Here is a 27869-nt window from a genome sequence, read left to right on the forward strand (position 1 = left end):
AATTGGTCATAGGTGCAGGTGACCTATATACTTTCTAGTTTTTCAACAGTCCTGGCTCTTCTTTTACCCAAATTTCTTTTCATGCGGTGCAAATGTTTTGAGTGGGTGGAAGGTCTTATCTTGGTGAAATATGCAAGGCCTGACCTTGAAAAAGACGTGATCTGGATGGGAGCTGTGAGGTAGTGTAGACCAAGTGTCAAGGAAGGTGATAAGTAGACAGCAACGGCATCAGTTTCTTTTAAGTGTACTTTATTTCTGGCATCTCCATCATGCCATTTTAAAACCTGGTAGGCTTTTTATACTTGCTGTATACAGGACTTTACACACACTTGAACCTCATTAGTCTCTACCATTGAAAAATGGGTTACACCAAACAATACGATTCTAAACAAAAAACAGAAATAAGGTAATGCATCCAACTGACAAACTCATTTACACAGCTAAATAGTTTTAAAAGTAAAACACTGCATACAATACAACTCAAAAGGTGACTTTAAAGAAAATAAACAATACTATACAAAATGAAAAACCCTTCATTTGGTTGCACCCAGTGATGCAATCAATGACATCATGACCCTATATAAACAGGAAGTACTGGGGCAGCCCCTCCCACACACCTGTTTTAGATATGGGACCTGAACAAATTGACAAACATGGTAAATATAACCAAAGCAACATAAGCAAACATAATTTATTAGAAATTTACCTGTGAACAGAAGAAATTTCAAATGACTTGATGATTAGTAGTATTTGCTTTAAAAACATATGCATGGATGTAATGGATGTAACTAGTGCTACCACAAACCAACCCGGGATAGTATGTAAAGCAAAGTTACACCAGCAATGTTTAAATTAAAGTATTATGGCCAACTGTACAAAAAAAAGATGAATTTAGATAAATTATCAATATGGTTAAGGGACAAGTGGTAACTGAGTTTAAGTGTAACCACTTTGTCACAGGAGCATATGTTGGTCTAAAACCTGTATATACTTTCAAGCTTTAACCAACAAATCATTCATCTTTTTGTTTATGTTTTTCATAAAAAAAATCATATTTTGAATATAGTCATGTTTGTAACATGTTAGCAATTAAACTAATTGGCTGCAGAGTGTTCCTCAAGCTGTTTGTTTTTACTGCCATTTACTTTTCCAACTTTTTGAGCCAACATTTTTGAGATATGTTACTGCCATCAAACTCAAAATGACCCGATTAATTTATTTAAATGATCAATTTTCTCAGTTTAAACATATGATATGAATAAGATACAGATTTGTGAAATTTGGAAATCACTGGATTCTGTTTTTATTTCCACTTGGGTTGTTAGGAGTTTTGATTTACAACAAATTCATTTACAAAAAAAGGAAAATAAAACACAAACCAACAATAAGTGTCTCAATAACTGGGTCATCATGTCACAGCTTCAGCTTGCCTTGGCAATGATTCTCCAAGTCTCTGGAAGTCTGCTGCAGGAATGGAACAATTCCTTCAAAATACATTCCCTCATCTGCTTTTCAGATGATGGTTTCAAAGAGCACTATCTGCACCGCTTGAGTGCAAAGACCTGAGAATTTGCCACCACTGTCATAGTGTTTAAACCATTCAGTGACATCTCACGCCCTTTGGATGGGAGTACTGTCATCCTGGAGGAAAGACACTTCATTTTTTTAAATTAAATTGTATATATTTTTTATTATGCCAACATATATATTTGAAAAAATATATTTTTTACGTGATTACTCACTTTTTCCTAACTTTATTTTTGGGGACACATGTTCAGGGAGGGCCTTGTTCTCCTCTCCGCCGCCAAGAGTAGCAAAGGCAGAGAAGAGTGGCTTCTCTGGCTGTGGTGGCGCAGGAATGCGGATATGATGAAAATGTTTTAGACGCAGCTTTCCTCAGTAAACTACCGCCACTGAGCGTCGAGGGCGTCGCGAGGATTATTATTCATGTTTTTTTGCACGTCAACAACATCTGGACAGAGCAGAGACCCGGTTACACTGCCAGCTAAACTTACGGAAAAGTTTTTGGACTCGAAGCTACTCCTTCACCCAGTTTCCTTTCTCTTCCTAACGTCTCGGGAAACGAGTTGGAGGAAGCGAGGATGGGAATAAATCACTTCTGAAGCACCGGAGTTGTCATGTTTGAAAGGTAAGTAGTCCTTCGTGTCGACTTTTGCCGTAAATAACGCTTAGAACAATTAAAGCGTTTATATATATGTGCCTATATAAAATAGTGTGTATGTGAATAAATGAGCGCCATGTGAAGTTTTGCAATAAGTTTATGTTAAAAAAAAAACGACAAAAAGGGAAATTTCGCCTAAGACTTTCTGGAGCGCGACGTCACTTTTCTCGCTGCGTGAATAAGTTGGCGACTTTCTCGAGTTGACCCGCGCGTTTGTTTAAAACACTTTTTTATTTGTGTCTTCAAGCCTGTGCTGATGATGAGGCGTTGGTTTTCACAGCATTGAAGGCTGAGGACAGGGAGAAACTACTTCTGCTGTTTTGTTTCCCCCCCAAAAGACGACTGTCTCATGTCCAAGGAGACTGTCCTTCATCCGGATGGGCTGGCAGAGCCAGCGAAGGGCCCAGGGCAGGAGACAAGTCCCCTGCTGTCAGCCACACACGGTAAGAAAACACAGGATGGACCTAAAGTGAAGAAACGTACAATTTCAGTTACATAAGTCAGGTGTATTTATCCTTGAGAGGGTTTGGGAGGATGACAGAGGTGCTTTTGTAAGATGTAATTAGCTTTTTGTCAGAATATGTTGGCTCTGTACTGGTTCAGATCCACCAATCACATTTAAAATGAACCTTTTACCCACATTCAAGCCAAGCTTACCCACTTAAAACATCCAATCCAAAAGAGAAAAAAAAGAAAAAAACCTCCTATATAACACCAGCCTCTGGTGTACATGTTTATGGAGGCTTTTTTTTTCAATCCTAGCTGCCAGCATACCAGTAATGAAAGTGAGCTCTAAATATAGTGTCATACTCAGTCAGAAACTCACGCTAAAAAGCAAATCCTAAAGACAAGCCAGTGGATGTGTGCTACAGATGATTGGCATATCAGGATTTTTCAGTCTGCTCTGGACAATCACAGACTTGCTTTCTACCTTATATTCATGTGACTTTTGGTGTGCATCAGTATCTCTGCTCCAGCTTTAAGCTCGATAGTGTTTGTGGGTTTTTTTTGTTTTTTTCCCCCCAATAAAGTCTGCAGAAACGCCCTAGTGACTATTAACAGCAACCACAGCCAATTATAGTTTTTAATTAACTTTCTAGTTGCCCCTAAGATTATCACATGTAAAATAAGCTTACCCCCACACCCCCTTTTCATTTTTCTTCAAACAAGCAATGAACCATTAACCATCCTATTTATACCAAGCATCATTATGGCACTGTCAGAAAATAGCAAAGTAGGACAAAGTAAGCAATCACTGGGGCTGTTGGGTTGTGAATGGATTTTTTTTTTTTTTGCTGGACCTTCAAAGGCACTTGGAGTTAGGACTAGATTTCCCCTCTCGGGGGACTGCGGATGTACAGAGAATAGAGCAATTTATTTCTAACTGTGATCACTAAATACTGCGATGCATCACACAGAACTGCTGCTAACGTCACCGCCGCTACCATACATTAGCCCCCCCGAGCTGAGATATGTGCCATATCTGTCTGGGCAGAGTTTCTGGCCCGCACTCATCTGTTACGCTGCCCCATCCATCACTTGCTTACAAACACAGGGTGTTGTATGGGAGTATGGGAGCAAAGCTTCTGTAAATGTGATTCTTTTTTTTTAGGTTTGTTGAATCAATCTTCACCGAGCTGGAGGCTCGAGCTACACGACGGCACTGAAAAACTTTCAGTTTTAAGGGGAAAAAATCCCCCAAAACTATGGCCTATGAGTAGGCATCTGGCTCCAAACCAGTGAATAAAGTCATTGTGGAAGGTTTATTTACCGAACAAAGCAGCAGTGTGCAGTGAGCGAAGCCTGAGCGAGCCTTGAAGTCAAGAGGCCAGAAGAAACGGGTTAGGCAGATGAGTGAAGCTGTCTCTCGTGCATTTGCGCATCTATCAGGCTGTAAGATTTTTTTTCTCTTCTTCTTCTTCTTCTTCTTTTTGCCAACATACTTTTTCCAATTTAGATGAATGCAGCCTTTTATGGCAGTTAAAAAGCTTGGCAGGTAGAGCACGCCCGGGAGCAAAAGGAGAGAAAATGAGATCCAGAGCTCTGGCAAGGCCTTTACCTGAACCGCCCCTCAATGTTGTGCAGTTTGCCAGTGGCCTGTTTTTTCTGGCAAAAACATGCTGAGCGGCCTCCGCACCTCTGGATCATCCAGCTGTCCCTGATATTCTGTCCTCCGTGGCCAATTCTACCCTTAAAGTTTACATCTGTTTTTTTTATTTTGTTTTATTTTATTTTAAAGGAATGAACAGCTGAGTCCTTAATAGCATGAAATTAAATTAAGCGACCCCGTCTTGTCGGTCACCATGCGGCACAGTACTTAGTTTACGCAACTCTCCGTGTGGCGGGTTTTTCTTCATCAGCTCTGTTTGACGTTAAATTCTTGTGACCCTAGATGCTCGTGACAATGAATCATCAGGGAGAACATCATCTCCCAGGAAACCAGCCGCCGAAGGACCGAGTCACGTGATGGAGGAGAAGCCTAATTATTGCGAGCCTGTAAGAAGTAAGTTTTAACGACCTGGGAAAAGCTGTGGGCGGGCAGCGGGGCATCTTGCTGTTATTTTTAATGATAAACAACAATGCACCGTTTAATTGTAGAGAGTGAAAATGACAAACACGTTCTGCCTGCAACAGTCACAACGGTTCTGTTTACCATTGTTTTATTTAACATTAAAGCGGCTGTAATCTCGTCCTTTTTTCTATCATCACAACCACTATATGGATAGTTGTTGTTATGGCAGTTGCACAGTGTATGAGGCAGGGGTCAGTTAGCCAGCTAAAATATTAGCTTCAGTGTTTCCAATTAAAGTAATGTCGAGATAGCACCAAGCTCTCTTGGTAAGCGTGGTAACATGCAGGCGCTCTTATTCTGCCATAACGAGCAAGACTTGGCTCATTTCGTCATTTTTTACTTCTCCTTCCAAACCCTCAGCGCTGTGTTTTGGAAGTGGGGAAATCCTGTTTGTGGTTCTGGCACTAGCTGTCTTTACACTCTGATTGAATGTTAGCCGCGGTGTTTCTTAGCCTGCACCAATCATTCACCTATTGAAGAAGACTTGTGCCAGCAGCTAGAGGCACTTTTCTGTTGAAGAATGTTCACCAGGATTACATGAGTATATTGTTCCTCCCTGCGATCCATCATACCATTAGCAGGTGTTTTAGATTTTCAAAAGATGTCTTTTTTTCTGGATGGTTCTAATCTGTTTTTTTTTTTCTTTTCCTTTGGGGAAACTTTGTGTGCCTGTATTGTAACTCTGAGTTAATCACATTGTTTTATGCAAATGCAGTGCACGGTGAGGTTTTACAAAACAATTATTTGACATTGAACTTCTTGAGTCTAATTAAACCAAGATGCACTTTAGTTCAGCGATTTGAATTGATATTGAAATATGGATTGCAGGTCACAAAATGAAACGGGCTAAAAGCTTTGTGTGCCTTTGTTTGTGTGTTTCATTGTTCCTAAGAAGAGTGAGATGTGTCAACATAGGCTAATAGCACCTGATTGCTTCCATCCATGTAAGTGCCTAGCAATAATAAGGATTGTTTTTTTTTCTTTTCTTCATTTGACACAGTTCTTGACAACAGTTCCTTTGTTTCTTGGTTGTTAACTTTTCCAGGGTGCCTTTTCCTGCCTTTTCTGGTATTAAGCTTAATGACTTGCCAGTGGCTTGTTTATTGAAGTAGCATGGAAAAGAGATAATAATAAAAAAGAAAATTCCGTCAAGAGGTCTCTCTAGCTTGGCAGGTGTGCGGAGTATTGCACTTCTAGAGGGAGGCATGCTCTGCTTTCATCTCAGCAGATAAGCCCCTGTGACAACAGTTTTGCGTTGTAATTGATGTCGCTCCCCTTAACATCCACACCGATTCTTTCTTTCTGCTACGCACACACACATAAACACACAGAGGCTGGTAAAGAAGTTTTCCTGTTTTTCATTTGAAAGATCAAAGCCTGATTATAGTATTTATAATACAATAAAAACACTTAGTTTGTCTAGTTTGTCTCGTTTGAATAGTTTTTCTTCAACTCTGTCCTGCAATAGAATACTTCAAGAATATTCTAGAGATTTCCCAATGAAACAGGAAATTCTAAACACCTAGATGTTGCTAAAAATATTGAAAAGTGACAATTATAAGTAGGGATGTTAGTTCTTGTAGAGAACCGGTCCCAAGTACTTCAATTCCTTGGAATTGTTAGTGTGCTTGTCCATCGAGCCCACTTATTGGTTCCATTTGCACTTGCACCACAATCAGCTGATTTCAGTTTGTGTGCCAGAGGAGAAAAATAATAGCACAGTCTACAGCCTGGATATGTACATTACCTTTTTTATTTATTTATTGCAAAACAGTACGAGAGCGTAACGGTAAAATGCAAACTGCATCCAGAACAGAAACAACTTCGGGTCTTTGCAAGCCCCTGCACAGACGGTATGCTAACAAGCTAGCAAAGGAAATCATACTTTCTGATAAACAGGATAATTCAATTTTCATGTTTTATGAGAGTTTATTTACTGTCTGACACTCTCTGACAAAGTTGGATGCACTTCAAAGAAGTGGCTCACAGTGGCTAACACTAATAAAAGCAGCAGCTTGGCATCAGAAAAGTTCAGGATATCCTCAACAGCTCGCCTCAGTATCACTGTTGCTAGTCAGACATGAGCACCATTACATTAGTTAGACAAAGTTTTAAATTTGGGGTAACTCAAGTAAATCTTCTTCTTCTTCTTTCTTCTTTCTTCTTCTTTCCTTCTTCCTTCCTTCTTTCTTTCTTCTTCTTCTTCCTTCTTTCTTTCTTTCTTCTTCTTCTTCCTTTCTTTCTTCTTCTTCTTCCTTCTTTCTTTCTTTCTTCTTCTTCTTCTGTATATTAACACAAACAAAAAAATAATAATTTTGGCTATACCCTTATTCATAAGGGGCTGCCAGAGCTGGTAGCTGTGCATACTTGATTTGGCAAACGCAAGTCCTGGATGCATCTCCCAAGGAATATCTGTCTTCTTATGGGACCAAACTGGGGATCTTTCACTGTTTAAGCGACCACGTGAACCATTCCACCATGGTTTCAGAAAGTACAATAATTATTATTATTTTTTTAAAAAGTACAATAAAACCATAAAATCAAACATGATATATAGGCATCAGTGTAGGGGATAAAATCACTTCCCAATTAATTTGTCTGATTTCTAAAAGATTCTACAAATTGTTGAGTTTTCTAATTTCAGTAGTAACATTGAGCCTTTCAAAGAGTGGAGCTTACTGCATTATGAAGTTGAGCTATAGCTAAAAAGACATGTAAGATAGCCAGGTTTGTAAATAAAGAAAATGAACTATAATCTTGGAGAACATTTTTAAGTAGCTTTGTCTGTTTGTGGCCATCTAATAGTTGGAAAAATGATTTAGGGCTGCTTAACTTAACCTATTTATGTCATAGACTGGCAGTCTCGCTGTGGTTGTGTTTTGAGGGAACCAATCTGCTCGCTGGCAGGGGTAATTGAGAGCTCTCTTCACCACAGAAACAGGAAATCAATAAGAAATCATCTGCCCGCCTACATCTCAGTCCTGACTGTGTCCCAGGGCTGTCCGATTTTAAAGCTGTGTACAATTTGTGGATGGTGACTTATCACAACAAGAGGAAGCCCATTATATTGTTGTAATAACAGCAAAGATCCTATTTCAGTTATGATAACATTGTTTTGACAAGTGGTCTATTTAATCAGTGGGCCCCCTTAAAATGAGAAAGTAAACACAGTGGTGTTTCTGTATTTTTTAAATGTTCTCAGCAGAGCGCATTTAAAGGAAAGTGCAGTGAACACTGTTATGCCACGCGTTGTGCGAGAGGTAATAATTTACGATTGCAAACAAGATAAATTCCAGTCGCCGCTTAGATTGTAAAGCATTGCGGCTTAGACAACAAAAGTACAATTCTGCCCCTCTTGTTAGACCTTTGTCAGCACACAGTTCCTCTGTGGCTCTGAAACCTGGGAGAGGAAGAGTCATGTGTGGGAGACAGACATTCCTCAAGAGACCATTCTGGTTTTTCAAGCACCTGATATCTCTTGCAAACAGGGCCATACCTCTCCAGCCCATGTCTGGAAATAAATTGCTACCACCCAGCACTAGTTTTAGGAGTTTAATCATCACATTATTCATAAGATTGTCAAATACTTTTTTTAATGCTTCTGCAGTTGATAAAGATGACCTTACCAGTATGTGAAGAACAGGTCTGTTTTTTTTTTTTAATCTCATGGAAATTCTGTAGTGAGAAAAGAAGGTCAAATAACATGACTTTTTTTTTCTTCTTTTTTCTTTTTTTTTTTCTAAAGAAAGACATTAGTCTGGCCTTTGTGTGAATCTCTGATTTCACTCTTTAGTTGCACACTTTCAAGGTTATTACCTGTGTATCGAGTTGACCTTTTGGAAGTGGAGGTCACAAAGACCTCTAATAAAAGCAGCAACGGGAATTGTTTAATGTGGTCGTGTCATATACTTTCATTTGTCTTTGCAGAAAAGATTCAACAATTCAGAGTTATATACGAACTTATAAAGTTTTTGATATGAGATATAAAGAAAAAAGGGGTGGCGAGGGCTTCCTCGAGGTGTTTTTGCTGGCCAATTGTTGAATCAACATTCTAAGATTGTGTCACTTTGTTTCATTTGTCTTCCGAATTGCTTTAAGTACTTTAAGACTTTTTTAACCTTGTGTCAATTCTCTTTTTCAAGAATGTTTTTTTAGGTATAGGAATTGCATTCTAATTGTTGTTATGCAAGATTCATATCTTTATTGCAATCCTCGCAGCCCCGTCTGCAGAAATAATGTGTCTAAAGCATAGACCTATTATAAACTGAACTGTAATTTTCAAGTGATTACTTACCAGTGGGTCATGGAATCAAAAACTGTATAAATAGGGTGAAATGCTAGTGTAGGGGTTGATTAAAATGGTCATTGTAATTCTACCTCTGTTGTAATTATTTTCTCATTGTCTTGGTGCAGATAGATTTCATATGGGAAATTTCAAGTGTGTTAATTAGCATATTTTACCCAAAGTGCCCGAGACTATTCGCTGTTAATTTTTTATTTTTTTTGAAGATATTCAAAATACTTGAGCCAGATGATTAGATATGCATACCTCCATTTGTGGACCGCAGTCTTTTAAGTGCACGTTAGCTGCAAGACAACATGTATGGATTTTGACTGAGGAGACTGCGTAGAATTTTAGAATTCAGAGAAATCTTTTGAAGTCATTTTAACACTTTTAGTGTACTCGTAAGAAATATAAATCGTTTTTGATTTGTTACTTTTGAGGACATATTTCAGAAGCTGAAAGTTACACTGTTACTAGCACAGGTTTTGGAGTAAGGGTCAGAGGTTTGTTTTTCCACATGTCTATAACATGTCATGGGGTTAAGAAGCAACACTGTTGTACAGAAACACACAAAAGGCCCTAAAAGAAACATACGTGTCAACCAAATCCATTACATTTTAGACAGATGTCGCAACTACGTTGTAGAAAACAAACCAACTGTGTTTTATCTATGTATATATTTTAATGCAAAGAACTGATTTGTAACACTTGCACACTCGCACGGTTGCTAGGAAAACTTTAGGTTTAGTATGTTGCCCAAGGATGCCATTGACTTTCTGATTGGTAGACGACCCACTCTGTCTCTTGAGCCAATCTTTGCACTCTTACGCAATAACCTGAAAGTACTTTTATGCTATAACACAATAGTACAAAGATTTTTAGGTCACTTCAGCAGATCAGTGGTTCACAAAGTGGGCTTTGGGGATCTGCAGGGTTCTGGAAGAAAATCTGCAAGAAAATATATCCTGCAGTATTAACAATATTGCATAATATCTACACACTAGGAAAGTTTATACCTATTTAATAAGCATAATGTGAACATTACTCCCACCCTTGTTGGTTTTGGGTTAATACTGATATGACTGTAAACTCTTTGAGAACCCTTGAGGGTCGATGTCTAAACAGTGGCAAATATTTAACGATCACCACAATAATGTCTAAAAATCTATAAATATGCTCAAAGTTTAGACTGACATTAACCTCCATCTTCTGAACAGATGCTTTACAAACACTAAGAAATGTGTGCACCTTTTTCTGTGTGACTACCTCAAACTCACTAACTAAACCTGCTCTTAGTCATCGAAACTTTGAGAAAGTTTTAGTATAAAGGATTTCAAACGTAACTACTGAAAAAAACATTTCATTGTGCTACAACTGCATAGGCGCTCTGTTCTTTGGTAGTGTTGTAACACAAAAGAAATGAACCTGGCTTTCTGTGTTTTGTCTACCTTATTGGTTTTTTTTTTTTACCCGTTTAGCACAGATATGGCAAGGTAGCTGGACTGTTTGGACCATGTTTACCAGCTCCTTAACCAGTGCCACACATGACGGCATGAATGCATTTCAGAAGCTCCTCACACACACAGGGGGAGAGAAAAAAAAATCAGATAGCACAGGGGGGATTACTTGGCCTCTAACAGGGTTTTGGCTCCAACATTAAGGTTAAAACCCTTTTCTATTACTGAGATCTCTGCTGATGTTGCCCTCGCTAGCCCTGAACCCCTCGAGCTTCCAACTCCTTGCCCCCTTCGTGTTTGCAGGTTCAGTGCCTTTCTACGAGGTCATTGTGTCAGGCCCCCCTGATCAGTGGAGGGTGACCGGGGACCCGGCGGCTGGCTCCCGTCCAGAAGCACAGACAACCACAGCTGACACAACCCCCTTCACCCCACACTTCTCTTTCAGGCTAGAGCTAAAATCGATACAGGCGTCTCTGTGTTTTAAAAGCCACTCAGAGGCAGACGAGCACCTCTGTCCCAAAGGCTGATCTCTCAGCTTAAGGCCTTGATTGGCATCCAGACGATGCGAGGCGGTGACCCACAGCTGTCCCATTAGCAGAGGGTTAATGCTGAGATTGATACTGAGCAAATAAAGGAACTAGGTGTGGGGGCATTTTGATAGACTGCCTCTCCCCTTTCTGACCCAGAGTTAGACTTCAGCTGGATTTTGGCTTTTAGGGAGTGGCAGATCCTCATCTCTGACTTGTGGATCTTCCACAAAATTTATTTGGCTCATGCAGTTGCCTCTGTGTCTGCTTCATTTTTGCATGTGTGCATGCCTTCATGTGCCCGAGTGCGAGGGTGCGCATGTGCACGTCTGCGCGCCCGCCGTTGAATTTCAAACAAGCAAAGCTTCCTGTGGAACTTCTGCTGCAGTGAGGAGATTTTGAAAGGCGGTGGAATATTTGAGTCATCGATGTAACTGAAACTGAAAATAACCCCCATTCTCCTCCTTCCCTCCCTTTTCTCCCCCCCTTTCTCCCGTTCCCTCCTCACTGTTGCTCCGTTTTTTTTTGTTTTTTCTTTTTGTTTTGAGTCGTCGGCGAGGAGAGGGTGGAGCACTTTTTTTTTTGTTTTTTTTCTTGGGGAGTATGAAGCCTGGCAGCTCCCTCAGGCCTGCTCTGAGTCACGTCGTAATTGATCTTTCTAGAAATTGTGGTAGCTAGCCGTGTAAAGTCTAAATCCGTGCAAGATGTGCAGCTTTTTAAAGATACTGCAGTCGTGCATTTGGCTGTCTTTATAAACTCTTTCCCTCCTCGTGGATGGTAAGAAACAGATGAAGGGGAATGGAAGGCATTTGGCAAAGCTTAATGCAGGAACAGCTTCGTACAAAAGTCATCTCAGAAATGAGGAGAAGTGGAGAACAGTGCAACGTTTAGTGTCTCTCACAGCAGGCTGGTTGCAAGGCTTTGAACGCTCCTCGCTCCGTGCTGTATTAGTAATACTCAAATTAGCACCGTGCCAAATTCCACACAACAGTGGAGACCTGGGGCCTGTGTGGCTGGAGCTTTGGTGGCTGAATGCGTGTGTGACTTTCCCTTCAGCATGATTCATCGCAGAGAAAGTGGCATCTCATTGGGAGTTTTAGTGATGGCGGTCAACATATTAATCTGGGAAAATGTTCCATTTTGAAATCAAAGAAGAATTGGTGACCCGGGCCCCACTCCACCCTTCCTCGATCACCACCTCCTTCCCTTTAGAAATGTGAACACTTGCACTGAGATTGATGGATTCGTGTCATCGAATCAAGCTATTGTCTTTCAAGTTGTCTTCACTCCTGTAAAATGTAATTAAGCAGAACAAGGTCGAAGGTTTTTTTTTTAATTCCACTTTTTCCTGGGTAGATGCAGCAGCGGTGTGGGAAATGAGGAGTGGAAATATTAAACGATGTCTTCAAGTCTCACTTCAGTAGGTTGGTAGAGTCAAATTTTTGAATGACTGTCACAGAGAATTAAAAGGAGGGGGGGGGAGACAGTGTTTGACTGCTGAGCGTTATCGACTGAGTGTCCTGGACTAGGGTAGGAAAACAGACAGAAATGTGATGTTTCCTGTTTAAATGAGATGCTATGCAATATGATTAGCCTTGACAGGTCAAGACAGTTAATAGAGTTCTGTTGCAGACTACCCTGGCATGCTTGCAACCCCGCACACACACACACACACACACACACACACACACACACTCAGAGCATGTCACTTTGGCTGAGGGGGATCCAATGTCAGAGCAGGTAATTTAGCTTTCTTCAACGGTCATCATCAGCGGCCGCGAAGCCGTCATCATCACCATTTTATCTTGGATAAATACAAAACACTTTGCGCATGTGTGTGAACTGACAGGGTTAGGATCTCTGTGTGATCGCTGCCGTGAGATCGCTGCAGTCTGTTGGAACAAGTGACATTTCTGTTAGCCCGTGTCAGGCTGCCATGCACTTTGTGTAAAGACAAGAGCGCTGACTTTGCATGGCAGCCACCTCCTCGCACCGCAGGACGCTAATATTCCGATCAAAAGCTCGTTCTCGGTCGCTGGTTGACTCCTTCGACACTCCTGATAAATGCCTTTATATTGATACTTTTCACACTATGATTATCATCATCATGTTTTTCTTGTTTGTTTGTTTTTTTTTTAATTGGACACCTGAACGATGATCCCTGAGCCACTTGTGCGTGTTCCCTCCCAGCTCGTCCTTCTAGACAATAAAGGAAGTCCTTGTCCGGTAGTTTAGAAGGTCAAACTGCAAACGAGGCTTTCAGACGCCCAAGGAAAATTTCAATCAGAGCCCTTTTGTAATAACATTCATTGTACTATTTTCCTCTCTCCGTGTGTGTCCCTCTCACTCTCTCTGCAGCGTAATTCCCCTGGTTTTGCGTCTATAAATATGGACAGGGAAGATGTATAATTTCTAATGAGAAAATATATCCCTTTGGATTGAAAGGCAGGGGCTCTTCCACACGCTGCTGTTTGTTAGGAGGAGAGATGATACCTCAGGCTGTTTTGGCAGCGAGGGGGGGGTGGGGGGGAGTTGGAGGAGTCTGGCTAGGTCATTGCACATTTACAAATTAGCATTTCAATCATGCAGGTACATGACCAGTCGAGCAGAAAATATACATGTTTTTCTAATACGAGCCCCCAAAAATAAACAAAACACCGGCCGTGTTAGCGGAATTGCTGTGCATCCTCGCTTTTCCTTTTTTTCCTAGTCTGAGGCCCGGGACTACAATTACAGGTGCCTCGCCCGCTTGCGTAGCCCCTTCGAGTGTTAACTCACAAACTTGTGCCATTGTGTAATAATGGCCATTAGGAGATGGATACACAATCTGTATTCATCTTGTGGTGTTTATTTGGTGGGAATGATGTGACATTTGAATAACTGTATGATCTCTATGATGGGCATTCTAATAAGCCTGGGCAAACACCTTTCGTCTCTCTCTCCTCCGTGTTTCTCTCCGTCTCGGGGGCATTAATATTAAAAAGCACTGAGCTTTAGAAATACAGCACTGGCGTGATTGTTCAATCCGCTCCCTGCCTTACCTGTGACTCATGATGTAGTTATGTGCAAATGAGAATCTCCATACTGCCCTGTTTGACCTCTGTGTTATATTTTCATGTTCTCAACTATTTTAGAATTCTTGTGTATGGATCTTTGTTACAGCTGACATGCATACATGCATATTCCTACCTGGTAGCTAGGTGTGTGTGTGATTGTGTGTGTGTGTGAGAGAGAGAGAGGGAGAGAGATCTCCAGTAGCCATGCTGTCTTCTGGGTGCAATTTCTAGTTGCGTCCTGTAGGACCTATTTTCTGTGACAAAAATGGAGGTGTTTATATACTCAGTTTTACATACAGATCGACCCCCTCCCACCACCACCCACCCACCCCTAGCCTCGCACGGCTCTGGTGCAGCTCCAGCTCTCTCCAGGCGCTGTGCTGCTCGGTCCCTGTGTGGCGCAGCCACTGAAGACTCGGTGACAAATGGCAATTATATTTGTGTGTTCTTCATGAATCCATCAAACACTGGCCTTTTAAAAATTCTCCCCAGATATTTGAGGCTGTCAGCTACTAGTAGCTGGGACCAAATTGGGATGCTGCTTAGACAGTCAAGAACCACTCACCCCCTAGTTTCCCCTGTGATGTGTGTGACAGCGTGTGTAGGGGAATACCATGTTTTATTCAACTACAAATGTACACTCTCAACAGTTGTTGATGTGCTAGAAATAGGGCAGTTACAAGTCCAATTTGAAGTGTGTGTGTGTGTGTGTGTGTGCTTGTATTTAAACTTTGTTTGGAGGGAAGAACTGGACATACAGCCTATTAAAGTGTGCATTTGGATCTCTTAGGACACCTTCGGACGCTTTGCTGCAATGTTGTAACAAATGCACAACTTGTACGTTCTTTTCAAACTTCGTGGGATTTGTTTCCTGCTGTGTTAGCGGAGCGGTGTATTAGCGGTGAGCCTGTGTTGCTCTGTCAGGATTTATCAGCAGACTCAGCTTACATTTGTATCCTTGGATGTGGAATCAAAGTGTTGGTTCAGAAACGTCACAACAGCATCGCATTACCTTGAAATGCTAAAAGCTGAAAGAAGTTGAATGCACACCGGATGGTTTGCACTTCAATAGGGTTCACAGGGGTTGACTTGATAAACGATGGCTCTTTCCTCAGTCTGTTGTGTTGTATTGTGTGTTTACGGTGCACGCCAAGCTGAATGGCGTGTAGGAGGTAGTAGATAATATGCTTTAGAGTTTACTTTTGCTGTAAGTCACACGCACCGAAAGTTTCTGATTCCAGAGTAGCACGAATTCAAACGTAGTGTATTTCTGCGTTTCCTCATTATCTCTTCATTTGTCTCATGTGACTGTACAAGTCTGTCACTGCCATCTCTGACAGTACCACCATTATTATGATCAATGATTATGAATATTGCTCCATCGCGTCCATTAATCTCGGCCACCGCGTTCATCAGGATAAAAATAACGACTGCAACTGTGCAAAGACTATTCAGGAACCTGCCACTGAAGTGCACAACCCCCTCAGACGAAATGTTATAACTCTCCACAGTGTGTCAGAAACCCAAATTGCCTCTAATATATATATATTTTTTGACATGGTGGTTTCTTAATAGCTATTTATATTTTGCCAAATTGAAAGCTTGGCTTTCTCAAAAGGAAAAGGTAATTATGCCTGCCAGTGCAGTTTGTGCGTGAATGTGTGTTTATATGTGCAAGTCCATGTGGCTACTTTGCTTAAACAAGATGGAATCAAAATTACTGTTATAATGCAACATGCTGTGGATGATACATTTGTTAAGGAACTGTCATCCACTGTAGTGGAGTTCGCTATGTTCTCTGACTACATACTCAGACAGGTAGATTACCATGAATCTGCAGTGATACAGTGGGCAAACCGGGGTTTCCCCATTAATCTAGTTGTCAGCTGTCAATAAATCTTGATGTATACGAGGAGTTAATCAGTTAGGAACAAACTGAGGCCAGTGTGAATGGTAAGGTTGTGTTTCTGATTAAGTTTCTGGATGTGTTTTTAGATTAGATAGTGATTTTTGGATTCATCAAATTTGAATGTTTGCAGTCTGGTTTGTGATGCTTGCAGATTAAAATAGTTGGTTAATGAGCTGCTTTGTGAAAGTCGGGGGGGAAAAAAAGCACCCAAAGAAAAAAGGTTGACTGCTGCGTGACTGTCACTTTAGCAGATTAAGATAACTGTGACATGATACTGTTTTTACAGATTATGAGTGATTCAACACTTCGCTCTCTTTGTTAGCATAGCACTATCCACCCACGATAATACCGAAAAAAGGAGGGGGGTAGGCAGGCACTGGCGCTTAATAGGTGCAACGGGGACATCAGCATCGCACATTAGCTAAATTAATAATTGCAATTTATGTATGGAAATGTATGTTAAAGAAATCTACCAGGTCTTATAATACACAGACAGACTCTGGTTTAAAGGAAAACATCTTGGTGGGAAGGTGAAGTCACCATCTTGGCCACCCAAGTGAGTACTGGTGTCTTGATGTGCTGCAGACCTGACTCGGTGTGTTTTCTTGCCTTTTTCCTGAAAAGATTAAAAAAAAAAAAAAAAGGACACAGTGGAATAAAATACAGGATACATATATTAAAATGAGTGAAAAATGTAGCAAGTTACAGCTGTCAGGGGTAAAGCTGGAAAAAAAACAGCAACAAATGTAGCCCCTGCTCCGAGCCTCCTTGTTAGGCTTCAGTCTCTTCCCCCCACATTGTCATGGGCAGGCTGCAAGGCTTTTGTCTTTTTGGAGAAGAAAATCCATCAACCTGGTCTTAAATCACTGCATAATGAATTCTATCGTGCGCTACCCAGTTGTCTAATTCAAATTGCATGGAATCCTGATCCCTCAAGTCTATATTTGTTTATCGAGGCAGCATGCAGAAGCCCGAATGAGGGGAAGGCGAAACCCAGAGTGTGTATTTAATTGCTTTGTTTTACATCCACATTCACGTCCGGCCTCTCCCAGGGTGATGTGTTGTTAAAAAGCGCAAGGCCCGATTCCCACACTCTCTCCGACTCTTGTTAACCGTAATTGCACTTGTTGGTGAGCTGACAGAAAGAAAATAGAGATGGAAAGAAATTACCAGAGTCACATTAAATTTTATGTTTGCATCCACTTTGGAAACTTGTTGATTTTATTTATTTATATATAGATATATTTTTGGACAGCTGTGTAACTGTTAAACAGCCCTGCATGTTAAACATCCTTAAGCAGTAGTTGAATAAGGCAGAATTCAAGTTTGGTTGTCAAGATGTTATATTTTCAATGTATATAAAGAAAGTATTACATTGAGGGGGGGGAAAGAATAAGTAGGGTTCACACAGACAAACTCAGAAAAAAAAAAGAGAGAGAGATGAATAATTCACAAAATCTTGCTGCAAGTGCACATGCAAAGTGGCTCTGATGTGGAGCGAAGGTAATGTAGGAGTAGCTCCCAGTAGAGCTGAATGTGCAGGTGCTCTTCTCAGGGAAATGCCACCGCCTTTGCTCACTCGCATCCTTCCTCTTCTCTTTTATCAGACAGGTCGCTGTCTCCCGACTTTCTGCGGCTGTCACGCGTGCTCTTAGAAAGGCTCGTCGAGGCCATCTCGGAGCTTTCACAGGCGAGGAGATCATTACTATTGTAGACAGCAGCCATTTTGTATATGTACACTATCACAAGCTGACTTTCTCTTTTTACTGTATTAATCTCTCTCGCACTGTCTAAACTCGCCGAGGTACGGCTCCAACGACTGTCTCGTCTGCCTGCAGCGGTGGCTTTTGTGATCATGTCACATATAAAGTTCCTATCTCTCGCCGCTCCTCTCTTTTTGATTCCAAGTTGAAATGTTTGCCGTGTGATCGATTTTTATCATGTTAGGGAATGGTGGCACGGTTTGCTGAGAGTGATTTAGCTTAGAATGGCGTGTCTCCATTACTGTAGTTGCTTTGTAAGAAGTGAAACTCGCAGGCTACGGTGACTTTATAAGCGAATAAAATATATGAAGTGCAAGGTGCCGAGATTGCAAGTTCTCTTACAGCAAAAATGAAGTTAGGTGAAAGGGAATTCAGAAGCATTAAAAAAACCCTGGAGTTATTAAAGTAAACTAATACATCTCTCTTACTTTGTAGTTTTGTTTTCTTTCTTTCATCCTCTACATTCAGCTTAAAAATACACTTAAAAAGGGACATTCTGAAAACACATCACATCTCAGTGGGGAAAAAAATCATGCCGGGTATCTGTGCCGATATGGTCTGGGTAATGTGTTGGGAATGAAAGGATGCTTATTATAATTGTAAACCCACAGAGGGCTGAATTCAAAGACACCTCGAAAAGCAAAGTGAAAAATGATGCAGCATGCTAGTCCATGGACTGAAACATGATGTCTCAGAGGTGTTCTTTGGATTTAGGTCAGGTGAGCGTGGGGAACCAGTCAATGGTATCTATTTCTTTATCCTCCAGGAACTGCCTCCATGCCCTCACCAATGAGGTGTGGCATTGTTGTGCATCAGGAGGAAGATCCACTGCACCAGTGTAGGGTCTGACAGTGGCTCCAAGGAATTTTTCCTTACAGCTGGTGTCAGTCAGGTGCCGTTGCCTAGCCTGTAGAGGTCTGTGCCTCCGTGGATATGCCTCCCCAGATGATCACTGACCCCCACCAAACTGGTCATGCTGAAGGATGTTACAGGCAGCGTAATGTTCTCCACAGCTTCTCCAGAGCCTTTCGTGTCTCTCACACATAGGGTGAACCTGTTCTCACCTGCGAAAAGGTCACCAATGGTGGATCTGCCAATTCTGGTATTCTATGGCAAATGCCAGTTGGGCTCCACAGTGCTAGGACCAAGCAATGAGCTCAAGGTCCACTAAAGGACATCGGGCTGCCACGCCATCCTCATTAAGTCAGTTTCTTATTTTTTGGTCAGAAACATTGACACGTGGCCTGCTGGAAGTCATTTTGTAGCTCTGGTAGTGCTCATTCAGATCATCCTTGCACAAAGGAATAGATATCAGTCCTGGTGATGGATTAAAAGCCTTCTACGGCCTTGTTCAGCTCTCCTAGGGTAACCACCTGTCTCCTGGAATCTTCTCCATGCTTTTGAGACTGTGCTGGGAGACACAGCAACCTTCTGGCCATGGCACGTATTGATGTGGACTACCTGTATGGTATAACTTCTGTATGGTCCAGATATCGCCTTATTCTGCCAGCAGTGACACTGACCCTAGCCAAATGCAAAACTAGTGGAAAAAACCACCAGAAAAGATGAGGAGCGAAAAATGTCAGTGGCCTCCAAACCATTCCAACTTTGTGGTTGTCCCATTGGTGCCCATCGAGTGCACCTATCAGCAGCTAAAACTGATTAACAACCCCTTCTGTTCTTAATTGACCAGATCAACTGACTTGATGCTTTGCTCTGATTAAGAAATGTTCCTTCAGTCTCTGGTTTCCTTTGTCCTTCAGTGTGTATATTTATAGAGAGAGTGTATAGTTGCAATTTCAAGCAGTGTGTTTTTGTTTTATATTAAAAGCCTTAGCTTGCAGATGATTTTGATGAATCAAATATACTACAACTTTCATCACCTTACACTGACCATGAAGTACTTTAATTGTACTAAATCCACACACCCAGCTCTTTACTTAAACACAGTAGAACTAATATCTTTTCTCTTCTGACCAGCTCAACCCCAGTCTGAGTCTAAGCCAGTGCCCACGGAGACTGCTGAAGAAGACACTGCCAAGGATCAAAATGGCTTTCACCATAGCACTGCTGGCACACCCGTGCTGAGTAACGGTAACGGAATCCACCCCGGCGGATCACAGGCCACGCGGACGTGTTCCTGCGGTGCAACCATCAGCACGAACGCCACGGGCGGGTCACGTCCTGGCTCGGGGGCAGCGACTGCTACTCCAATGACAGAGCAGCCCAGAAAGCAACCATCCACGCCTGTGTCGCAGAGGATGCAGAGGAAATTGCGGTCCAGCCTGTCTGTGAACAGCGACAGCAGCCGACGCAGCAAAGGGAGTTCAACAGGGTCGCAGAAACCTCCTTTACCTGAAGGTAACGCCTCCATACTCAAGTTAGTGACACACTGCTGCGCTTTTTTTAACCAATACTAACATTTCTGAAACTTTACTGCTTGTATGCTTCTTCCCCTCTTATCTTACCTTGTTATGTAGCAGGAATGGTTTAAGCTGCATGGTTCAATGAAGAACGTTATAGAGAACCATCCATCCATCCATCCATTCGCTTCCGCTTATCCTTTTTCAGGGTCGCGGGGGGCGCTGGAGCCTATCCCAGCGGTCATAGGGCGAGAGGCAGGGTACACCCTTGACAGGTCGCCAGTCTGTCGCAGGGCTAACACACAGGGACAGACAACCATTCACACTCACATTCATTCGCACATTCACACCTAGTGACAATTTGGATTATCCAATTAACCTGTTATAGAGAGTTATAGAGAACCCCCACCCTTAAATAAAAAAGCACACCAATCATTATACCAATTTATAAAATCACGAGTTCAGAAACAATTAAAAAAGAATTTTCTATATTGCCCACTTCCAGGAAACTGTAAATATCCTCTCTGACCTGGTTTAGGTTTAGACTTGTGATGGACTATCCCCTAATCTGTAGTCTCACCATCAAACAAAATGGGCGTATTCTTCGCAGGTGCTCATGAAATAATACCTAACAAGATATTGATAATACATTCTTGCCTCCTCTCACCTTTTAATGATGGCGGTGCATGACCTCTCATATTTATCACTCCCGTCAAGCAAATGCCGTCTCATCTCGCCCCTGTGGCTTTTATTTTCTTTAACAACAAGCCAGAGAGTCCGTTTGCCATGCAGGGAAGCCGTCACTTTGTCAGGTGCAATGCTGAGGTGAGTCCAGTAATGAAGGCGGCTGCCCGGTCCTTTTCCATTGTGGAGATAGGTGTGACCGTCTAACGAGGCCGGAGAGCACGGGGTGCCCATTAAGTCATAACCAGCCTCCTCCGAGCCCCTCGCGGCCCCTCACACCTCTCTGGGACCTTTTTGGCTCTCCCTACATCCCGTCAGCAGCACCATGGCCCTCATTAACAGGGCCCCATCCACCCCCACCCTCGACCCTTTCTCCAGCTACTGTACTTTGTGGACTTCCATGTGTTCCATCTTTCTGTAGCTCATAGGATATCAGTGTTTAGGCTTATTTTTGTTCAAGTAGATAGGCAATTCCTGCTTTATTCATCCAACATGGCCTTTGCAGATTTACTGTTTTTATGTGAGGATTTGCTCACACCCCCCCACCCCCCCACCCCCCCCCCCCCCAAAAAAAAAAGACAAGATTCATAGTGGTCAGGTAGAGATGTAAGAGCAAAGTGGTCCTCTTCATTTGTCTGTACGCGAAATATGTGCGCAGATTGATGAAGGCACTCGCGCACATGCACAGCACCGTGCAGGTAAAGGTGCGATCCATCCGCCAAGAGCTATTCTAGACGCATCATGTTTGCAACATCTTAATTGGTAAAGAACAAAAGCAAGAGAGTGGGCAGGGAGTTAAAAAAACAAAAAAACAAAAACAGCTGCTCAACAAGTCTCATTATGGCTTTTGTGTTGCTTATTTGCAGGCGTGAGAGCTCTCAGAATCAATATGTTCGCTCTCAACTATTTATTTCCCCTCGGAAAACAGCCAAGCTGTTGTGTTTGAATGTTTACACGGATTAACATAATCTGTTTGCCTGTGAAATTAGCCTCCTAAACAGCCCCCCGAACACAGGAAATAAAAGGCGTAAGCTAGCAGGGACTAGCTCTGGGGATTCTGTTGCTCTCTGGGTTTCTTGGCACGCGCCGTTGGCACCGTAGCCAATCTGTGATAACAGCTTTTGAGGAGTCATTTAGCACACTGCTTTTGTTTAGCGAGGCGGGGTGTCTCGACTCTTGTCATCGGGTTTATGTTTCTATTTTTTTGCGAACTGTGTGTAATCGGTTAACGTCTCCAAGCCGCTTCAGCTGCTTCATTTAGAGATTTCATGCCAGGGTTGTGAGCGCATTGTTAAAAACTTCCCTAAGCTATAAACTTGAAAGTGTTTGCGTGTGTTTTTGTAAGCTGTAGTCCTCTACCTTTGACTTTTTTACCCCCCTCAGTCATGCATTAATAAACAGACCTGCTTTTAAGTGCATGTGGTGGACATTGACTATCCGGCCCACATCCTCTGCCTCCTTTACCCAAGTGTGCCTTCTGTGCATTCGCGTGGCCACCAAGGCTTTGTCTGATCACTCTTTCTCTCTCTCTCTCCGCCTCCTGACTGCCCGGCTCTCTTGCCCTCTCGCTTGCCTCTTTGTGAGTTTGAATGTTTTGCACAGCTTGCCGCTCTGAGGCCCATCCAGCTTGTTTTGTGTCATGCCGCTCCCCTTTTTTTGATGTCAGCTTTCCAGATGTCTCATACTATTTCCTCAGAGGCGCCGGGCGCTGTTTTTCTGGCCCTGCAAACTCTGGGCTTCATCTCCGCTCACTGACATTAAACAGCAACATTGTCAGTGTATGCTGCTCTTGTCTGTCTGTTGCTTGGTTTCACTCTGTCTCTGTCTGCCTCTCTGTCTGTCTCTCTGTTTTTCATGGAGATGTGCCTTGCGTCCAGCTCTCTTGTGTACAGTATATGACCCCCACCACCACTTTTCCCTTCCTCCTTGCTGGCTTCTATAAGATACAGACTAATCGCTGGTGCTGAATTATACATCCAAGTGAATAGCTGAGCTGGCTGGCCACTGCCTAATGCCTATGTACTGTGTTTGTATCGTATTCACAGTCTGCTGTTACATTCCGAATGCTGGCATGGCTATACCCTCTGGGTCCTTCAGAGTTTGTTAGGTTGAACTTTGAAGCTGTGGCCGAGCAGTGTTTATTGCTCTCACTGGCATTTTGCAAAACTCGGATGGCAGTACACTTACAGCGCATGCCAGCATAAAAAAAAAAAGTGCTATGAAGCAAAACCACATTCTGGCCAGTAGCAGCTTACTGCATGTCCACCCCACATGTTTAATACTGAAAGATTTATTCTCATGCATCTTCCATTACTGCCAGTGTTATGGCCTCAGATAAGGATAATAAGATGCATTCGAACTTCAGGCACCCTCAAATGTACAGCCGCGCTTTCTCGTTTCATGTTCCCTTCTCTATCTTGTTTGTATCGCAGTCAGCTAGCGCTTCTGGTCAGCTCCGCAGCCCTTAGCAGTGCAAAATTAGGGGGGAGAGAAAAAAAAACCCCTCTACTTTGATTAATCAAACATGAGCATTCAGAGGCCCTCAGCTTCCAATTCCGTCCTCCACACTCTCCTCCTTTCGCTTTCCCTCTAACCCAATCAGTAACAGCCCCTTCTGACAGCTCAAGATGGGCTGATGAAAGTTATGCAAATGCGCCCTGTTTGTAATGCTATTTTTCTGCATCCATCCACATCATGTCTTTTTAACACTCCAAAGCAGGGGCGCTGCGCTGGCCTTGGTTCAGAAAGGAGACAGCTGCAAGGAGTGTCTGCCAGGTGCACTTACAGAAGGATGTTCAGTATGGTTTAGTGAGTTGGATGCAACGACCAGAGGTTTTAGTGTGGGGAAGGTTGACCAAGGATAACATATAGGCATGGCTAAACAATCATTGATCTGTGTTCAACCTCACCTGGACAGTTTTATTTTGGATTTTCCTCTTCTTTTCTTTTTTTGGAAGAAAGTAATTCCAGCTCTAATTAAAAGACAAGTTTTAGGTCATTTCAGATCAGGAAACAAGACCACCTCTTCTGTATTGTATACCTTGTTGACAACATGTTCTTTAAATGTGCGGATGAGATAATCAGATAGCAACAAATCAGACAGTAATCAAGTCGGAGCTACGATGTTGTTTTTAACCTGCTGCCTTCCTTACCCAGCTTGCTCAGTCGCATCGACTGCCTCTTAGAGCTGCTCCAGGTACAAGAGCTCCTCAGATCATTTCAAGCACTTCAGAGAATTTCAGGGATTCTAACAAGACTATATGCTCAAAACTAATGACAATAACTGACGGGTTTGAGCAGAGATTTGAGCATTCTGGGGATACTCTGACAGAGTCTTTGGTTTGAGACACTGCCAAATATTATGTTCTGTCAATAAGTTTAAATTACCTTCGCTAGATCTCTTACATACAAACAAACTGTCGCCGTGAAGTGTACAGTGAAACATGTAACTCATTTGGCCTTTCAAAATGACATTTATGATCCTTAATGGACACATTAGTAAGTTGAAGACTGCTGAGGCTGCTGTTGAACAGCAACCCAAAAGTTTCCACTGGCCATGTAAAGAGTGCCTGCGAGGTGGTTAAATGTTAATCAGAGGTGCTGGCATTGGAAGCATTAATTCACCTAGTTGCCAGGCAGGGACTCTTGGACTCTTGCTAATCATCTTTGTTTGATCAGCCCAGCAGTTTGCATGATAATGCCACAATTGCTTAGCAATTCTCTTAATCAAAACTGCAGAGGAAAATTGATTTCTTTGGGGTTTTCTTTTATTTCTGTTTGCCATATGCGTATTGTGTTCCACCTGTCAGCCTGCTGAGCATGCATCACTCACTTACTCTCTATACACAGTTTTCCCCACCACAGTCGTAAATATTTATGCTTTAATTTTAGTTTTTTTTAGTTTTTTTCCTTATCTTTGTGTGTGATTTGTGACTGATTTATTTGTCGCCCCCGCTTGGACCCAGACTGCTGCGTTCACTGCATCTTGGCCTGCCTTTTCTGTGAGTTCCTGACGCTTTGCAACATGGTGGTGGCCCAGGCCTCATGCGGCGCATGCACATCAGAGGTTTGCTGCTGCTGCTGCTGCACCGACGATCTGGGCGACGACTGCAACTGCCCTTGTGACATGGACTGTGGCATAATGGATGCTTGCTGCGAGTCCTCAGATTGCCTGGAAATCTGCATGGAGTGCTGCGGCATCTGCTTCCCCACATAGACAGACAGGCCTGTGTTGGTGTGGACCAGGGCGATAAGCAAGACCCCGAATGAAAGTATTAGAAGGAAACTGCTGCTGCTGCTGTCACTTTGGAATTCAGCAAAGGATAGAGGAGAAAGTGTGCACGGTGGTTGGCATATGTTTTCGTGAAGGTCCTATTTTTTGTGTGCCTGACTTTTCAGTATGTGCAAACTAGCCTTGTTTTTACAGCATGCTTTGAAAGATGGATTTCAACACTGGGCTTCTCCATCTAAACCATCCGGATATATGAACTCGTCAGTTAAATCTTCAGTGTATTGTAAGTATTCCATCTGTTGCTAAAAGCAGTATAGTAGAGATTCGATTGTTACATCAGGAATGCTGTCTAATTGTATCACATCTTGCCTCTTTTTAGTCATTTTGGTGACCGACATGTTGCATTTACAAAATAACATTTATTCTGTTTTCATTTTAAATACTTTTGGTTTGCAGTCTTTACAACACTGTAAAAACTTTGTGATGGTTCATACATTCTTCATTGCATACTGTATTTCTGCGAGACACACTTCTATATAGACATATCTACTGTAGTACTGTAGAACAGTTGAAACTGGTGAAATGTTTAAGGTGAATCAGGACTTCCCATTATCTGCTACTTTCTGCCACTGAAGGTAAGGGTGACATTACATTTTTATGTTAAGCATTTTGTAAATGCTGAAAACATTTATTATTTTATACAGAGGGTCATAATTGTCTGCAATATTTTACCATGTGTTTTAATGGTTGGGATGGATTATTTCACTAAAAAGTGTCATCTCACACCTGATTTGGCAGTGTTTGAAGCCTTGGGTTTACTGGAAATACAGTGCAGTTACTTGCATTTTTTTTATATCAAGAAGCTTTTAATAATCTCCAATAAGATGTACAATGTGTTTAGCTTTTATTTCTATGAGAGTCCTCCTCTAATGTTTGCTGTCAATGAATAGGCTTAGCCGGCCTTTTCTTTGATGCTATTTTGCATTCATACTGTGGAAGTATGACTTGTTGAACTGCACTCTGTTCACGAGGTCTGTGATAAGAAATTAAAAATGGTGACCCTAGTTGCCACTTAAGCCGCTTTTGGGTATCAAGCCCAGAGACTGGGGGAAAAAAAAATGTTATCACGAACTGTCATTTTTTTTTTTTTTAGAAATTGTAAACCAAAGCAGGGTAAAAGCAGTTTCCTTCTCTCTCTCTTTTTTTCTCGTCCTTAATTCTGTGTATCTCGAGATGAGTTTGTAGTGAATCACCAGCAGAGTCATTTTCTTGTCTTGGAGATCCACTTTGATGTTGTTTAAGTGGTGATGCTTAAAGCTGGCCCTCATTAGCACTGCTTACTAAATGGTAACAAAAAAATAAAAAAATGATCCCTTCCTAATGGCATCAAAGATAATGTGCTGTCATGTACGGCTCGTCTTAATGGCACACTGTTATGTGTATAAAGAGGCTGGATGGGCACCTCTTCAGTAGATAATGTGCAGAAAGTAAACCTCATTTTCATGTTTATGATTAACTCAAAGCAGCAGTTTGTTACAGGCTAAGGAGTGTCAAGAAAACACTATATAGATAATGTGAAGAATTTATCTTTAAATTAAAAAAAAAAAAAAAGTATACAGTATGTAGTCATCGTCTTGCACAATACTGTTATGCTTTATGTTGTGCTTTTTTTCCTTGATTCTTTCCATTTCCATCTGGATACATCAGCTCATTTAATTGTCTTCCAATACCTTGAATTTCAATGAAAGTTTGTTTTTTTTTTTAAATAAAACTTTACTTAAAATGATGATTGTTTTGATCTTCTTTTTCTAAAAAAACACAACTTTTATGTGCGCCAGCTCTTTATCATATTCCAGTTGTGCAACATGTGACGAACAGGTCTGCCTTCATTTCACATGTTTGAGTCTTTTGTAAAAGCGTGTATAGCACATTGTTCTGACTCACCACCCATTTCCTCATATTTTGCGTCCAAGGAGCCAGACATTCTTGTAATTAAAAATAAAAAAATAAAAAATAGTGGTCCTGGGCAATAGTTTTCCAGTTTTTTTGGACATTGGTTGGTTTTTCAGTCCTTTTCAGTCCAGTCCTTGGACTTGACCATTTTCAGAGGTATGTTTTTTTTGTTTGTTCTTTTTAAGCCACTCAACACTGACCTATGAATCATTCAAGCATAAAAAATACACCTTACTCAAGGGATGAATCAGTGTTGTGTCAACACTAAATGGAGAACTAGCCGAAGAGCTTGCTAAAAAACTATCCAAGTTGTCCTCAACTGACATAGTCTACAGATAAATACCACACAATGAACACCAAACCAACTCTGCTCTGGTTTCTGCTGCAGCAGGTGTCTTAAGTAACACTTGTCCTATTGACACGCACAAACTGACTTGGGGAAATCAATTTCAGCTACAATATTGTTGCTGGTGGTGACTGTGCATGTTTCAAATGTGGTTTAAAGTTCATCCCCTGTACTGTAATGTAACTGCAGCCAAAACAGGAAGTTATTCCACATGGCCTTGTCTTTGCCTGTATAATCACTGGAAAGCAAAAGTGTGCTTACCAAGGACGTTAATATTTGTGTCTTTCTCTGAGTGTAGATTCAAAGCACAATGCAATTGTTACCTGTAGATCTTGTGACTGAACATTGGGGACTTCCTTTTTAGATCAGGTGATCTTTTGATTTTACTGGTGTGGCTAGTCTTGGACAAATTGTGAATCTAAAATCAGGGCTACTTGATTTATTCACATAATTTGGCAATTTTGTGTTTGTTTTTAAAGCATTTACCATACTCACAGACATTCACAATCTGCTTTTTCAAGGTTTTAGAGAGCTACATTTA

The 27869-nt window shown here is 41.7% G+C and overlaps 1 protein-coding gene across 3 annotated transcripts in view; it reads left to right on the plus strand.

The window, feature by feature from the left end:
• The window catches only part of mdfic (MyoD family inhibitor domain containing), a 50829-nt gene extending 24072 nt beyond the window's left edge, over positions 1–26757 (plus strand). Inside the window, exons 3-7 of one of the 3 annotated variants that reach the window (XM_006780624.3) lie at positions 1779–2149; positions 2521–2625; positions 4575–4685; positions 19732–20112; positions 24764–26757. In XM_006780624.3, the coding sequence (XP_006780687.2) occupies positions 2532–2625; positions 4575–4685; positions 19732–20112; positions 24764–25014 (837 nt within the window). In that variant the 5' untranslated portion in view covers positions 1779–2149; positions 2521–2531 and the 3' untranslated portion in view covers positions 25015–26757. Of the gene's footprint in view, positions 1–1778; positions 2150–2429; positions 2626–4574; positions 4686–19731; positions 20113–24763 lie in introns of all 3 variants that reach the window. The other 2 variants (XM_006780623.3, XM_006780622.3) reach the window with 2 other exon arrangements.
• Positions 26758–27869: the final 1112 nt, after the last annotated feature.

This window comes from Neolamprologus brichardi, chromosome 17 (genome assembly GCF_056152115.1).
Source record: "Neolamprologus brichardi isolate AB-2024 chromosome 17, ASM5615211v1, whole genome shotgun sequence".
Taxonomy (NCBI): Eukaryota; Metazoa; Chordata; class Actinopteri; order Cichliformes; family Cichlidae; genus Neolamprologus; species Neolamprologus brichardi.